Source organism: Misgurnus anguillicaudatus, chromosome 5, assembly GCF_027580225.2.
Source record: "Misgurnus anguillicaudatus chromosome 5, ASM2758022v2, whole genome shotgun sequence".
Lineage (NCBI taxonomy): Eukaryota > Metazoa > Chordata > Actinopteri > Cypriniformes > Cobitidae > Misgurnus > Misgurnus anguillicaudatus.
This window is the reverse complement of record NC_073341.2, coordinates 9,524,871-9,542,559: the sequence shown is the minus strand read 5'-3', so window position 1 is coordinate 9,542,559 and position 17,689 is coordinate 9,524,871. Positions and strand designations below refer to the sequence as shown.

Below are 17,689 nucleotides of genomic sequence, written 5' to 3'. Positions count from 1 at the left end.
CTAGTTGTATCATCCTTAGAAATTTGGGAAGAATATCTGAGATGAAAGTAATACTTAAATATGACATTACTGAAATATCCATCTGATTTTATAGCTTTATATTTTTTATAGTTTGGTTTAGTATTTTTCTTCATTACAAAATAAAGGTGCTTGTAAGTTTCTTCACAGCGATGACATTGAAGAAACATTTTTGGTTCCTTAAACACCTTAAAGTTTCAATTTACCGTGGGAGGAACACTGCAGTTTTTGCAAGTAAATAACTCAAAAACAAAAAGCTAAACATGTCACATATCTTGTGATTTGAATAATGTAAACCCTTTTAAGATACAATTAACCAGACATGGGGACTTGTGACTTGGTGACTTGGACTCGAGTCGACTCGAGTCGCTATTTTTGTGACTTGTAACTTGACTTGACAAAAAATAAAATACTTGAGACTTGACTCGGACTTGGAAGTTAAAGACTCGGGACTTGACATGACTTGAGACACGATGGACTTGAATGACTTGAGTGTTAATCACATCATGTTTTCAGTTTGAATATAAAAGTTGACCAAGCTGGAGCGCCGGCTGAGAATGGCGTTGTCATGACTAAAACGACACTATCATCCATCATGCCCTCCCGTACCTTACGCACACCACGCCCACTTAGATCAGATATCAACATGTCAGCCGGAGGGGTACAGAGGGTCATCGCTTTTGGCTTCAACAAGATGGCAAAAGACGAACAGTGTGTTGCAAGACATGCAACATTAAAATCACGGGCAGCCAGACGACAACCATTCTGCCCAGAGTAGAATGCCATTAACTGCTTGTCAATTTGTTAATATCTGGTTAGTTGGTGGTTTGCTAATGCAATAATAGCTAAAGTAGCCCTCATCATATTGTGTTGGGGACAAATGTGGGCCAAATAATTTTATTTTATTTTTTAAAATACTTCCCTTGATCTGAGCGGCACGAGACTTGGCTACTTTTTTAAGTTTGCCACCTGAACACACACACACACACACACACACACACACACACACACACACACACACACACACACACAAAGAAAAATGACTTGATTCTACAATGTTAGGGGTGGTTCACATGTCGCGTCTTTTGCGCGCCCAAGTTCGTTATTTCAAATGTAGGTGCGCGAATGGAAGAGACGCGTTGCGACACGCTCGTTTTTTCTGGCCGCATGTTTGAGAGAGAGCCAGAGAGCGTGTGTGTGTGTGTGTGTGTGTGTGTGTGCGTGTGTGTGTGTGTGTGTGTGTGTGTGTGTGTGTGTGTGTGTGTGTGTGTGAGTGAGTGAGAGAGAGGAGAAATGTAAAAAAGTTTAATGTTGTCTGAAAACTGTGTTTGAGAGAGGGAGGTGTTCAGAGAGGATTCTGTTGGATGTTAAGATGTTATTTGTTTTATGGACTCAATGTTGAAAATTTCAAACATTTCAAACACGGTTGGCAGAAGTGAAAAACTAATAATTTATAAAGTTACAATTTTGTTTGATTCCATGATGTATTTTACTCAACATGCAAATCCAAATTATTGTAATTTCCTGATAGTTACTTTCTATATCTGTCCTTTCACTTTATTAAGATCAGATTCTGCAGGTAAAATTACAATAATAAGGTGACTTGACTTGGACTTGACTTGACCTACTACAGGACTAGACTTGACTTGACTTGACATAGCCTGTGACTCGACTTGACTTGACTTGCCCAAGAAAAAAAATACTTGGGACTTACTTGAGACTTGAAGGTTCAGACTTGAGACTTACTTGAGACTTGCACATGTGTGACTTGGTCCCATCTCTGCAATTAACACAGCAGGTACAATTAGTGTCCTTTTTAGGTTTTTTTTTTACGGAGCCCATAAGGTCACCCCTTTGACAAAAAAACAAGACCGTGATCACGGTTTCGTAAATCGTCATAAAACATTAACAGTTTGCTAAGCTGTGCGGACAGATTGCGAAAGCGTGCGCTACGCAGGTTTTATGAATTTGTGGTTACGGATTGCAAAAACTGAGGGTACGGTTTACAAATCTGGGAGTGTGGATTGATAATCCGTGAGGTAGGTTTATAAACTGGTGGTCTTGTTTTCTTTTCTTGTTTTCTTTTAGCCTTTTACAGGAATGCTTTCAGTGAGAGAATCTTAGAAGAACAATTTCTGTAATACCGTTGTATAATCAAATTAACTTTTTTACTAATAAGAATCTTTTATGAAACAGAAAGGTTCTTCGAATGTTAAAGGATTACTCCACTTTCTAAAAAAAATCCTGATAATTTACTCACCCACATGTCCTCCAAAATGATGATGTCTTTTTTGTTCAGTCGAGAAGAAATTACGTTTTTTGAGGAAAACATTCCAGGATTTTTCTTAATTTAATAGACTATATTGGACCTCAACAGTTCACACTTTCAATGCAGTTTAAAATTGTGATTTCAACGCAGCTTCAAAGGCCTCTAAATGATTACAAACGAGGCCATAAGGGTCTTATCTAGCAAAACGATTTTCATTTTTGGCAAGAAAAATATGCACTTTTAAACCACAACTCATCTTGCACCAGCGCGACCTCACATGTTTGCTTAAACACGTCCATTTTAAACAATAAACTGACACAAAGACATTCATTTCCGTGGGTTCACACCAGCCATCAAAATCACGTCTACCGCGTCTAGTTTGCAAGCAGGCTCCTGATTGGTTAACGGGGCGCGAAAATCTGCCAAAGTTCAAATTGTTCAACTCGACAGTCAGTTACAAATTCGCGTCAAACGCAAAATGCACAAAAAGCACCATTCGCGCATACCACACCGCGCTAAACGCCTCATTCGCGCCACGAGACCTCCAGACGCCCGTCAACAGGTCTTCACATTGACTTAACATTGAAATCACTCACGCTTGACGCCTCTACCGTGGCTGGTCTGAACGCAGCATTAGTATCAATCCACATTCAACAACGTCAGAACGGTCCTCTTTCTCCACACTGGGGTGGTAGTTTCGCATACGTCATGCGTGACCTTTTGACGTGATTATGCATTTACGTGAGGTCGTGCTGGCGCACCACATGGCTAGTGCAAGACGAGAAGCGGTGACTTAAAAGTGCATATTTCTATTTTTATTGCCGAAAATGACGATGTTTTTGACCCTTATGCCTTGTTTGAGATCGTTTGGAGTCCTTTGAGGCTGCAATTTTGAACTGCATTGAAACTGTGAACTGTTGGGCTCCAATAAAATCTATTAAATTGAGAAAAATCCTGATATGTTTTCCACAATAAATTTCTTCTCGACTGAACAAAGAAAGAGATCAACATTTCTAATGACATAGGGGTGACCAAATTATCGAGACTTCCTTTAAGAAAATGGAGTAATCCTTCAAAGGGTATTTATAGGAACATTAAGCAAAAAAAAATTTTTCTATGACATCATTAAGGTTGTAATGCATGCATGAGTCGTGTGAGTTTTAAAAAGCATCCCACAAAACCACAACTTACCTATCTTCACCCATCAGACTTCAGACGTTTTTCCACTCATCTGAAATTGCTCAATTTAACATTACCAAAGCACTAAACATCTGTCAGGGTGACTTCATTTATCAGATCCGCTCCTCTTGCCAGTTGAATGGTGTCTTTTATCGCTGTAATGCTGACAAGCCGGCTAATCTTAAACTCTTCCTGCCTCCAACTAATCCCAAACAGAAAACCTTTCTTTCATTTAAGCTTTCTTTCAAAAGTTTCTTTCATTACTGGATCTTAATAAAGATTGCCATAAGCAGGACCTCACATAATCTCTATGCAGAATAGCTTAAAATATTTCTGAAGAAGAGTGACGACTGTCATTCACAAAGTTGCACGCGCTCTGCTCCTTCTGTGTTTTATGACATATTTTGTACAATTAAATTACTGCATTATGCTTTCAGAACTATTCAGATTTAGGCATAAATATCCATTATTTTATGTGTGTATCCATCTGCCATCTTTCCATCAGTTGTTCAACATATTAAGAGACACAACATCGTGCTGAAGCGGGAACTTGGAGAAGGAGCGTTTGGGAAAGTCTTCCTGGCTGAATGCTACAATCTGTCGACAGAACAGGACAAAATTTTAGTGGCCGTGAAGGTACTATGTTTGTAAATGAGACAAAATAGCAATGGTGTAACTTGCTATTAAATTGAAATAAACATTTTTGTGGTATTTGTATTTGCTCCATATGTTTGTAGACTTTAAAAGAGGCCAGTGAGAATGCCAGGAAGGACTTTCATCGCGAGGCCGAGCTGCTGACTAATCTTCAGCACGAACACATTGTCACCTTCTATGGTGTGTGTGTGGAGAGCGACCCCCTAATTATGGTATTTGAGTATATGAAACACGGCGATCTCAACAAGTTCCTCAGGTACAGTACCGCTTGGATGCGTCTTTGTGTGTATCGAAATTTTTTGTGATATCTTTGTCCTTGAAAGACAAGGGGCCTCATTTATAAAATGCTGCATAGAAACCATCCTACTTTTGATCTCACCATCATTTATCAAAAATGCGTACGTGTGATTCATAAACTGAACGTATGCGCAGAAAATGCGCGCTTTCTTTCAGATGTGAAATTTATAAATCGCAAATGATCTTGAACTTGTGCCCAGCTGGGCAGTTTCAGATCTCCGCCTTTAAATGATGCCTAATTAAATTATAGACATATAAAAGAGCGCTCGTCAATGTTTAAACACAATTTTGAGCAGCAAGAATGACTTATTTTCCAAAAACCTGCAGCAATCAGACAAGAAAAGTGTATACATCTGCTCAGACCCTGACATGGCGCTAAGCACTTTTCCACGCCAAAGACAGTTTTTATAAATATGGACTTTGCCGTAGATTTTTTGCGTACGCACACTTTACGATCAAATCTGTGCGTATGCACTCTTTATAAATGAGGCTCAAGGTGTTAAACCAACACAAAAGAAAATCATTCCCTTTTCTGCTGAAAGTTACTGTGAACTTGTTAGTAAACCCACACTGCATCCGAAATCGTGTACTGTGACCATACATAGTGAATTAACTCAAGTGCTTACTTTTTAACCATTAAAGGGCACATATTATGCAAAATCCACTTTTATGCTGCGTTTACACCAACCGCGTTTCAGGCGTCAAAATCGCGCCTACCGCGCCTAGTTTGCCTCTTGAACAGTTTGAATGCATTCGCATTCGGAAAAAGCAAGCATTTGACGCGTGTCAGAGGTTAACTGCGTCGCGAAATTCCACCAAGTTCAAATTTTTCAACTCGGGCGACAGCCGCGAATTCGGGTCAAATGCAAAATGCAAAAAAACACCATTTGCGGAATGAGGCGGAATCGCGTCCTCTGCGCCAAACGCCTCATCCGCGCCGCGAAACCTCCAGACGTGCATCAACTCGTCTTCACATTGACTTAACATTGAAATCACCTGCGCTTCACGCCTATACCGCGGCTGGTGTAAACGCAGCATTACAAGGTGTTTGGCACAAAAATGTGTGTTAGTAGTGTGTGAACACATCAACCCTACAATGAAAAAAATCCACCCACTACTTCTTTTTTAATCTCCATTAAACCAAAGCAGTCTCATTAGACATGCTGTTTTGATTATCTTGTTAATGTGACATCCCAAAAACAAAGCCCCACCCAAAGCCAATGACTGCTTTTAAGCACAAATGTGGCTAAAGATACTATTGTCTCAGACTGTATTCATAGGAATCAAATCTATTTTTAACCGAAAGCACTAAAGGTCTGTTGGTAAGGGACTGAGCTCATTTGCATTTAAAGGTACAGACATGAAATAGGGTAATTTTGGACATGCTATAACAAATGATCTGTAGGGTATTTTGAGCTGAACCCTCACAGACACATTCTAGGCACACCTAAGACTTACATTACATCTTGTAAAAATATGTGCCCTTTAAATCACAATGTTCTGTATAGTATGTGTGATTTTTTTTGACATACTACATCCGATATATTTTGTTATGTGACCTGTATATTTATTCACGTGCTAACTAAAAGTAATTTAATCAGGTGTTGCTAAACAAGTACAATTAAACCACAAGGAATACATTTGTATTTAAAAAAATTTACTTATTTTATATATTTAATTTAGGAACTTATTATTTAAATTTGGTGGCTCATCAGTTCCCATTGCCTCATGGTATGGAAAATTGTATATAGTATGTACTGTATATAGTATGGAAGTAGGCTGTTTCGGATGCAGGGAGAGTCTCTCTGAAACCCTTACAGTATATTCATAATAATTAAGGTGCTGCTGATGGTCGTGTATTTATTTCTTTTGGACTTTCTTTTGACTCGACTGTATATTTGAGGTTAGTGAAACTGTGTTCTTCTGTTCACCTGCAGAGCTCATGGTCCTGATGCTGTTTTGATGGCTGATGGAGAGATCCAGCAGCAGGCAGAGCTCACTCAGTCCCAAATGCTTCATATTGCACAGCAGATCGCTGCAGGCATGGTGTATCTGGCCTCCCAACACTTCGTTCACAGAGACTTGGCCACGCGAAACTGCCTTGTCGGAGAAAACCTCCTGGTGAAGATCGGAGACTTTGGAATGTCCCGAGATGTTTACAGCACAGATTACTATCGGGTAAGATTTTATTTTTTTTGTTTTTTACTCGGAGACGCAGCTACACAGTGGCCCTAAAAGTATTTGGACAGTTCTTGAACCACACTCAATAAGGATGTCATTGCTTTAGTATCAAAATACAAAAAATACCAACGCAAGTGATTTCTGCAAACAAAAATTTCTTTACTTTGTGTCATGTTTGCACCTACTTTTGGATGTCAGTCAGTATCTGTCAAGTCCTAGCAAAATAACTTCTAACTAGAGATAACAACCTTAGAAACATGTACTGCTTGACCACCAGAACGTCAACCTGTAAACGTTATTTGTATGTGTTTGTGCTTTTATCTTTAAAGGTGCCAACGAATAAAAAACTGTATTTATCTTGGCATAGAGGAATAATAAGAGTTGTGTAGATGGTAATGATTTATCGTGAGCCTCAAACACGATTGTTTTCTCATTCTTATGTAAACCTTGTGCATGCAAAAGACAAACAGGCCAATCTCAACATAACAACGACGTGACGTCACAGTCATGATGTACGCCCCCAACATTAAATTACTCATTAAATTAATTACAATGTTGTTAAAATGCTAAAAACATGTTTGTGACTGCTGAGTTAGTGCTATATGCTAGCTAATGCTATATGCTAGCGTTTAGGCTGAAGTTTTACTATTGGCGTTAGTTAAGTTTTGCAGGTCCATACTGAAAAAAACACAAACTTACCACTCAGAAACGTCCATTAACAATCAGTCCTTCCAGAAAAACGCGGAGTTTTTTTGTGATTGTTGCGGGCAAAAATCCTCGATTTTGCGGCACGTTTTCATAAAAAATGCGATGAAATATGCGGGATATTTATGTGATGGAATTGCGGGAATTTGCGAAAATTGCGGAATTTGCAAAAGCTGCAATGATGTTCACGTCACTTCATAACGTTCCCATGGCAATAGAGGACACGTCTGCGCTTTTGGGAAGTAAATGCAACATTTTTGTACTTTCTGCTAATATATATGTGACTTTTTGCTACGAAAATGCGGAGATTATGAAATCATGCAAGCCCCGCATATTTTGTGCGCGGAAATATGTAATTAATGCGGCGAAAGTGCGTTGTATTTGGAAAAAAATGCAGCCCCGCATAAATATGCAGACTTTGGCTGATTATGCAATATATCGCGCGATCGCACAATCGCGTTTTTCTGGAGGGACTGAACAATCTCTAAATTATATTTAGATAACCATGTTTAAGTCTACATTAATGTTACATTGTAGTTTAGGTTGCTGTTTGTAATAAAACTGTAGATAGCATAGTAATAGCCTAGCAATCTATTATGTAGCTGGACTGTAGCCATAGCAACGTTAGCTTACCTTGTAATTGCTGGTGTTGATATGGATTTTACTGGCAAGATTTCTAAAAGTCTCTTTACTTCTGAGGTTCAAGCAGCATGGAAGACTGATAGAAACTTTCTGTTGCTTTTACTTTGTGCTCTCATTCGCAGAATTATGTGTGTACGGCGCTACCGGACCTGATTGCGACCACTTTAGTCAATGCTTATACAGCCACGGACTTCCCAGATTCGGCTCTTTAAGAAACGCGTCTATATTTAACGCGCACCGCGTCCAAATCGAATTTCAAATACAAAATTAAAGTAAAAATGAACATGCTGCATACAGCACCTGGAAACAGACTTACGCTGCGTCCCAAACCGACTGCTTAAATTCTATATAGTAGGCAAAGAGTACGAGAAGTAGTGCTTTTCGCCTATTATAGTATGGAAGTATGCGGTTTGGGACGCAGCCATAACTATTTTACCCGCAGCTTTTTCCTGTCTGGATGCTGGTCGGGCGCATTGGTCAAAAATAAAAAAGGGTCTAATTTTGAAATGCATCGTTGTAACGCGCGTTACTTAGACTGTAACGAGTAAAATATTACCAAAATTTTATTAGTAATGCGTTATATTACTGCGTTACAGCAAAAACTAATATATTACTGTAATATATTATATTTTGTAATGCTTTACTCCCAACACTGATTACAATATTAAGTTACTCCCCAAAAAAGTAACTAATTGCGTTAGTTACTTTTCATGGAAAGTAATGCTTACGTTACTTTTTAGTTACTTTTGCGTTACTTTTTCTTGGCTGAGGCTTGATCTCGTTCAGGCCTTGCAGGTGTTTTTATGTCAGAAAAGTTCTGCATTCAGAAACTTAATATTTCATCACAAAAATGTTGAGCTCTGGTCTGCCATCTCAGTTTCTGACTCAAACTGTTCCCACACAGGCGTGTACGCATAGAGTGCATAATGTGACTACGTTCAGTTTAATTCAGTACATAACTTTTTTTAATCAAATTAATTGAACTAAAAATGTAACTTGCATTACTTTTTTAAAAATGTTAAAAAGTAATGCGTTCCTTTACTCGTTACTTCGGAAAATGCGTTACCCCCAACACTGTAAATATAGCTGTGTAATAAACGGGATACTCTACAGACAACTGGTTGTTATCGTGAAAAAAGCCCCTTCAGTGTCATTCAAAACTGATCACACTACCGGGCTTACTTCTGTATCCCTTACATATTAGCTATCATCGTCGGCAAAACTTTTCACATTCTGAGCATCTCTCACCACAAATTTACTAGTCCTTAAAATGAACAAAATGGCATGAACTTACATTAGTTCCAGTAGCTGGAAATGAATGCTTGCTTCACAAGGACATTTAAAGTATTCAAATCCCAGTATATGTATAAAATCAATATGCTTCTCATGTTCAGTGCTACATATAGCCTATATTACTGAATATCAACTATTCAAATACCTTGACCCTACTGCCTTTATGCCTTCATGATGTCAGCAGAATTTCTTTGTGTGTGTGCGTGTGTGTGTGTGTGTGTGTGTGTGTGTGTGTGTGTGTGTGTGTGTGTGTGTGTGTGTGTGTGTGCGTGTGTGTCGGTCCTGATTCTCTCCTGTCAGTAAGTCTCTCTCAGATTTGGAGTCAGGGAGGAAGGTGGCGTGGGAACAGGAAAGAGGGGTTACTATGGCAACAGCAAAGAAAAAGAAGGGAGCGCTTACGTCATCCGTCAGAAACTGAAAAAGTCATTAAAGATCTCTTATTAGTATTCACCTCAACATTCAGCAATGTAAGCCTACGGAGAGAGAAAGAGAGATTAAGACAGACACAGAGAGGCCTAAGTTAGGGAAACAGTAAAAACAAAAGAAAAATAAAGAAATCTAATGGTAACAAACCTTACACTGTAGGATCAAAATGCAGAGAATATTTAAAGAGAGACCTTTTTGAATGTAGTATGTGTCATTATACCGTTCTCCATTGAAATGTGTGTTGAAGGATGCATTAGATAACTCTCTTCACCAACAAGAAGAGAAGAGGTTGATTTATCTCTGAATACTGATGAATACTATGACACACACACATCATCATTTGATGAATCTCTTTTGATATTTAAATGCGGGTCAGTGGATTTGTGTGTGTGTTTGTGTGTGTGCGCTATGAGTACATCATTGATTAGGCCTATAGAACATCAGTTACCATAGAAACAGATGGTCAGAGGAGGCTGATGGGTGGAGATATATTGTGAAAGCATGTTGTGCAACCACAAAACTTTAAATAAAATATAACATAAGTTGATTATAACTCATATTTGAAGACTTGATAAACATAATTGACAAATTCATTCATGCATCTTTTCATTTGTCAGTACACCAATCGTTTTAGTCTTTTAAACTGAATATTAAAGGATTACTCCACTTTCATTAAAAAATCCTGATAATTTACTCATCCCCCTGTCGTCCAAGATGTTTATGTCTTTCTTCAGTTTTTTTGAGGAAAACTTTCTAGGATTTTTCTCCATATAGTGGACTTTAGTTTAGTTTTTCAATGCAGTTTAAAATGACAGTTTCTCGTCTTGCACTAGCTGTGTGAGGCGCCAGCGCGACCTTACATATTACATAATAATGTCAAAAGGTCAGGTGTTACAAATGCAAAACACACACTCATTTTAAACAATAAACTGAAACAAAAATATTCATTGGTGTCATTCAACATACAACCACGTCTAAATGCTCCTTTTTCTTCACATTGGGGCGGTAGTTTCATATGTAACGTGTACGTAAGGTCATGCTTGCGTGTCACACGGCTAGTGCAACAAGAGGAGAAGTTGTGATTTAAAAGTATATATGTGTGTATATATAGATATATATAATGCCTCAGTTGGGATCATTTAGAGCCGTTTGAACCTGCTTTGAAACTGCAATTTTAAACTGCATTGAAAATGTGAACAGCTGAGGTCCTCTAAAGCCTGGAAAAAAATCCTGGAACGTTTTCCCTTAAGAAATTCCTTCTCGACTGCACAAAGAAAGAGTCATCAACATTTTGAATGACATGGGGGTGAGTAAATTATCTGGATTTTTTTATGAAATTGGAGGTAATCCTTTAAGTGGCACTTAATGCATCTTAAGTACTTTCTTAACAACCTATAATGTATATAAATATGGTTAATATGTGCTTCTAAATGAACTAAAAGGCAATTAAAGTGAATTATCAACAGTGAAAAATTAAAGTGCAAATGTTTTTGTATACTTTAACATATTTGCAGGTAGACTAATAAGTAGTAACTTGAGGAGAGTGAAGCACTGAGTATATTTTAGGTTTTGAAGTGTACACAATTTGAAGTGTATTTAGTGTAGGCTACTTCTACAGTATGTCCTAAAGTGGAACAACTTTGGGTATGCTTAATACACTTTAAGTATGATGTAAAAAGTGAATAGTTTTATCAGTACAATAAACTTCTTCAATTGATAACATCCCCAAAATTATTTTTCCAACTTTTCAAATAAATAAAAGTTGGTTTCAATGGACTCAAAAACAATTAAATTTCAAATAAATTTTAAATGTATATTTTATTCACTTTTTAAAAAGTGAACACATACACTTATTTTTCACAAGGGAGCGTATTAACTTTCCACAAACATTCAGATTTTAAATCCTAAAATGAAAAATGAGATGAAAAAATCTCTAAAAAAAAAACAATACAAATTAATTCACAATGTATAAAATCAAGTCTCAACATAATATGAAGAGTTTGGTTCCAAAACCTGTGTGGAAACGAGATTGATTCAAAAATCTATTTTTTGTTAAAGGAACACGCCCACATTTTGGGAATTTAGCTTATTCACCGTATCCCCCAGAGTTAGATAAGTCCATACATACCTCTCTCATCTCCGTGCGTGCTGTAACTCTGTCTGACGCAGCCCCCGCTAGCTTAGCTTAGCACAAAGACTGGAAGTGGGTGGCTTTAGCTAGCATACTGCTCCCAATAAGTGACAAAATAACGCGATCATTTTCCTATTTATGTGTTGTGATTTGTATAGTCAAACCGTGTACAAATAACAAGGTGATATGAGACACAGCGATCTTTTAACAGTATACATACTGAGAACTATATTCTCTGAAGACGAAGCACTGCCGCATGGGCGGAGTGATTTGCACAATTCTGACCGAACTCTCTGCTCCTCACCAGGGGCTTCTCGTGTGCTGCGAGCAGATCACTCCGCCCATGCGGCAGTGCTTCGTCTTCAGAGAATATAGTTCTCAGTATGTATACTGTTAAAAGATCGCTGTGTCTCATATCACCTTGTTATTTGTACACGGTTTGACTATACAAATCACAACACATAAATAGGAAAATGATCGCGTTATTTTGTCACTTATTGGGAGCAGTATGCTAGCTAAAGCCACCCACTTCCAGTCTTTGTGCTAAGCTAAGCTAGCGGGGGCTGCGTCAGACAGAGTTACAGCACGCACGGAGATGAGAGAGGTATGTATGGACTTATCTAACTCTGGGGGATACGGTGAATAAGCTAAATTCCCAAAATGTGGGCGTGTTCCTTTAATATTATTAATATCAATCAAACTGCAGTCGGTTTGTTTTGATTTAAGCCTTCATAACAAAAAATACATCTAAGTAGCACAATAATACATAATAACATAATAATTAACATAACAAGTGTTATCTCGTTTTGGAACCAAACTCTTGATATATTCCTACACTTAAATATATTGAAATTTTTCAGTACTGTAAACAGTATGTTATGAACAAATACTATACTAGTATAGACGGTTTTATCGGACGCACGTGCGGTGACCCGATACGCGTCTGGTCCGACCTTTACTTCCGGTTTCAGTTATTTTAATGGTCTGACTAGTTGCAGAACTGAACTCTTGAACAAATACCTCGTCGAAGATAATACATTTTTTTGTTTCCTAGGTAACCTACGTGTTTTTTCTTGTTATATAAATAAACTACGTTTAAAGTACTTTGTGGCATTTATTCTTAGCGGAGTTTACCGGAAGTTACATGTAGACCACGAAAGCCGCTTGTTTATGTTGTTACTGCTGAAACCGTCTATAGGGGAGAGCGGGGGCGAAAGTAAAATTTTTCAGAAAAAATATAAAAAGATAATGTTTTAGACAGAGATTTATTTTTGCTGTGGTCAATAACTCACAAGTGTGGTCTAATACAAGGTGAAATTGTTTAAAAATGTAAAATTTCACTTTAAACATAAGTAGTGAATTGTTACTTGCGACCCCACCTGCAGGGACGAAAGTAACACAACAAAACAAGATAAAAAATTTTTTTTATTAAATATACATGACTATGACCTTGTTAATATATAACTGCAAACATATTTTGTAATTTATCTTTGTTAAAAAGAACATTTTCATTTTAAATTTCAGTTTTATCAAATGTTTCAAAAGCAACCAACAGGACAAACTTAAATTGTTGAAAATAAAACATTTTTCAACAGTTTGAACACCATGTAAATTAAATTAAATTAGAATAATATCAATTTTCAACATATACAACAGTATTAGCAGCGGGACAAGATCTCCTCACATTTAAACACGATTTACTTTTATTCTGAAAAACTCTGAGAAGTCAAACTTCAGGATGTGTTAGAGCACTAAATAACCTGCAGCCTGATCAGTACTAACCACATGAAACCAGAAATACAACGCGTTATGACCACTTTAGGAATTTACTTTTTATGGTTGAAATCACATACATGCAGAAAACGGTGAGTACATAACGCAATATTTGTCAGGTCTGTCAAGGGTTTGTGTGCTAAAGATAAAGTTATAGTCTAGGATATAAATGTTATCAGGGTTTCGGAGAAAATCATATTGTTACTTTCGTCCTATGTTACTTTTGTTCTCCCCTACTAAAGTGGGCCCTATTGGGCTTTTTCACTTTTTCAGCATTAGTTGGTGTGTAATGCTACTGTTTGTGAATAAAAAAAGATCTCCATATTAAGCTCAAAGTCTCCAAAGTGAGATGTTATCTATCTGTGTGTGCGTTTGTGTGTGTGTTAGATCACGGTGGAATGAGGTTTTAATAGCGCTTGTGTAGTTGACCACTTTGGAAGTGACGCTTCCAGTCTGTATCTCCACTGTGGGACCACTGAAAAAGCCTAAAAGCTTTTGACCTTAATATTTGATGAGTCCAGTATGTTAAACCAATTAATCTCAGACTAATCCGCATGCTGGACCGCAATCTCATAATTAATATTTCAGAGGCAGCGCATTATGGAGAGAGCTAATAAATGAAATGATTGGTTTTGGGGTTGAGCTTTAGGCCAGACCAACTCCCCGAGCTTACAGCATCCAAATCCAGAGAGGGACGACTTACGGCACTGTATCAGCGCCTGAACTGGAAATATTATTGACTATTCATGCTCTAAAAGTCTGTATGGATCGCGTCCATTAGCATTTGTCAGACACTACGGTTGCAAAGAAACTTTTAATTGACTCCTAAGTTTCGTCAGAGTAAATCCAATTTTTAGATGTACTTTTATATATGTTTATATAAATTTACTTCGACTTACATGCTTAATAAGCTGGCAATTTCTCTCTTGTAATGTCTTAAACTGTTTTTATTAGGAAGAGGCCCCCCAGGTCCCCCCCTACTTTGAAATTAAATGGAATTTTGTCCCCTGCAATTTTCCACTCAGGTTCTGGCTAGAAGGGATACAGCTACATCCAAATCTCGCAAGATGTTGGGTTTAGGGTTAGGATTAGGATAAAAACAGCGCTCAGTGCGATTTAAGATTTTGGTCGTAGCTGTATTCCTTCTAGCCATCAACTCGCCGCCACCATGGCTCAATGTAAGACCATACCGAATGCTAACCACTAGGCCACGACTCCCACAATTCATTTCATTTCTTTCTCTTATTTAGGTTGGAGGTCACACCATGCTGCCAATTCGTTGGATGCCACCAGAGAGTATCATGTACAGGAAGTTCACCACCGAGAGTGATGTCTGGAGTCTGGGAGTGGTGCTGTGGGAGATCTTCACCTACGGGAAACAGCCCTGGTACCAGCTTTCAAATAATGAGGTATACTACATTCACACACCCGCTTATTCTCAAACTTCATGTACGTTCAGTTTCATTTACCATTGTCCTGTCCACCTCGCTCTTTATAGGTGATCGAGTGTATTACTCAAGGGCGTGTACTGCAGCGTCCCCGGACCTGTCCTAAGGAGGTGTACGACTTGATGCTAGGATGCTGGCAGAGAGAGCCACACACCCGACTCAACATCAAAGAGATTCACAACCTGCTCCTAAACCTGGCGAAGGCTTCACCGGTGTACCTGGACATCCTAGGATAAGACTGCACATGGATACCTTCTATCCATCCCATAATTCCTCTCTCCTCTCGCTTTAAATCCTCCTTCGTTCTTCTCTTTTCGATGTAAATGTCTAGATAGATCAGCCACAGGATCTTGTCCGTTTACATTATGACTTAAAATAACATATAGAAAAGACGTGCACTGATCACGGCTTTTAAAATTACAAACGGTTGACCTTTCTCAACTTCAGGACCAAGTGAACTCACTGCATACTTGTTCATTTTATTCATCACAACTGCAGAAGGACTTTTGCCGCTGGGTTGATTGTTTCATCATTGTCAGAACTTCAGGGACAAAATGAGAGAAGAAACAAACAGCTTTTTCTGCCCGCTGGACTTCTGTCAGCACACAGCTACTGTACTTTATGTATCATTATGTACATCATATGTCATGTAGTAAGGGATGCACCGATATGATTTTTTTTTGGGGGGGGCATACCGATTTAAACAGACAACTATTGGCCTGTATACACTTGTATACTATACAGTTGGCCTATTAGCTAGTTCATTTCTGCATCCAATTATTTTTACTGAACATGCTAACCAACATAATGAGAGAGGCACAAAGTAAGATCAAATGTTGGCGATTTTTGCTCTTTATCCGAGATTTTGAAAAAAGCCCAGACTGCAGACATTTTCCCGAAATACTCTTAGACCGCATGGCTCATGTGAATGTAATCTCTCGTGGGATAAACTGCGTGATTTACTATTTTTATTGCACGTCTGACAAACTATAATTTGTACAGATTTTATTTGGGGAAGTATTTAATTATTTAAATATTATAAATGCTGGATTATGCGACAGACATGCAACTTATTGCCTTCACGCAGTTAATTCATAAACAATCGGTATTGGGCTTTCTCGTGCTATTGCCGATGGTTTCAAATTTATCAAAAATCGGCGGATACATCGGTGCATCACTACATGTAGTCGCAAAGGTTTGGACATAAACTCATTCTTGTTCGTTTTTTTTTCACATTTTAAAGCTATCAAAAAACACAAATAGGATAATAATTATGATCTTAAAAATCTCATATTGTAAATGACCTTAAATATTCTGCACAGGTGCATCCTGGGATTTGTTTTTCTGGAAGTACCCATTCTGGATACTTCGCTTTCACTTAACAGCACCTTAATTCTTGTAGTGCTTGTAAAATATATGTTCACAAAATGTATATATTTCTTTGCAAAACTTACGTTATACTGTATATTTAAGCATACGTTTTTGGATCAAACTTTTTTAAGATCATGAAGATCAACTGTAAAAAAAATCTTGGCTCCCTAACACTGTAAAGTTGTGAGTTCAACTTAAAAAATTGGGTTACCTGGTTGCCTTAAAATTTTGAGTTAGTTCAACTTAAAAAAAATAGTTAACTCAAAAACGTCACAAGGTTGCTGTGTCAACTAACATTTTTAAGTTCAATTAACTAGACATTTTAAGGCAATCAGGTTGCTTACTTTTTTAAGTTGAACCAACTTTTTTACAGTGAATTTTTAAGTTTAATCAAATTGGCTCTACAAGTTATTTTAACTTGATATTGTCTACACTTTTAAGTTGTTTTAAACTATAGCTAAGTTAAAATTGCTCTGATAAGTTAGACTACAGTAAAACATTCTTTCCTGCCTTAAATTTATTTGTTTAATCAACTAATTTTAACTTACTATTATTTACTTGACTAGAGATGAGTTGTTATAAAATATACTGTAGTTAAAAGAAGTCAACTTTTATTTTATAAGCTGTAGCAACTCTTTAGTTCAGATAAATAATAGGAAGTTGAAATGATTTGTAAATCTTAAAATTTAAGGCGGCAAATAATTTTTTACAGTGTAGTCAAAATTTAAAACAGTTAAAAAAAATAAAAGATGACAGTCAATTTGATTAAACTTAAAGGTGTAGCGGAGGATTTTCTCGAATTTTAGAACCTTCTCCACTTTTTTGAAAAATCCAATTGCGCAACACCAATAGTCTTGATGATCCACCCGGAAAAAGAAAATCCTCTGCAATACCTTTAAAATTTAGGACAATTTAATTCAATTTACTTAATTTTTTAAGGTAAGTTGCAATCAATTTATTTAAGCTACATTTAAACAAAAGTTTTTGGTTTTGTATTTCTATTTTTTTAATGTAGCTTAAATAAATTGATTGCGACCACTTACCTTAAAAAAAATAGTAAATGAGTAAATTAAATAAATATTTTTTCAGTGAGTGCTCTTAAAATAAAAAAGTGCTTCACAAGGCTGTACAAGAACCATTTCTGGCTGAATGCTTTCAAGAACCTTTAACATAAGAAACGTTTCTTCTGATTATACAAATGTAACTAATGTTTTTTTTTCTGAGAACTTTTGACTGAGAGGTTCTTTGAGGAACCAAAAATTGTACCTTTCAAGCACCTTTATTTTTAACTGTAAATGTAAG

At 37.2% G+C, this 17,689-nt stretch overlaps 1 protein-coding gene across 2 annotated transcripts in view; it reads left to right on the top strand.

Moving 5' to 3' along the window:
- The window catches only part of ntrk2a (neurotrophic tyrosine kinase, receptor, type 2a), a 57,924-nt gene extending 40,690 nt beyond the window's left edge, over positions 1-17,234 (top strand). For both annotated transcript variants that reach the window (XM_055168215.2, XM_055168214.2), the window contains 5 exons: positions 3,972-4,102; positions 4,204-4,376; positions 6,355-6,595; positions 14,819-14,977; positions 15,067-17,234. In XM_055168215.2, coding sequence (XP_055024190.2) covers positions 3,972-4,102; positions 4,204-4,376; positions 6,355-6,595; positions 14,819-14,977; positions 15,067-15,252 — 890 coding nt within the window. In that variant the 3' untranslated portion in view covers positions 15,253-17,234. The remainder of the gene's footprint in view (positions 1-3,971; positions 4,103-4,203; positions 4,377-6,354; positions 6,596-14,818; positions 14,978-15,066) is intronic.
- Positions 17,235-17,689: the final 455 nt, after the last annotated feature.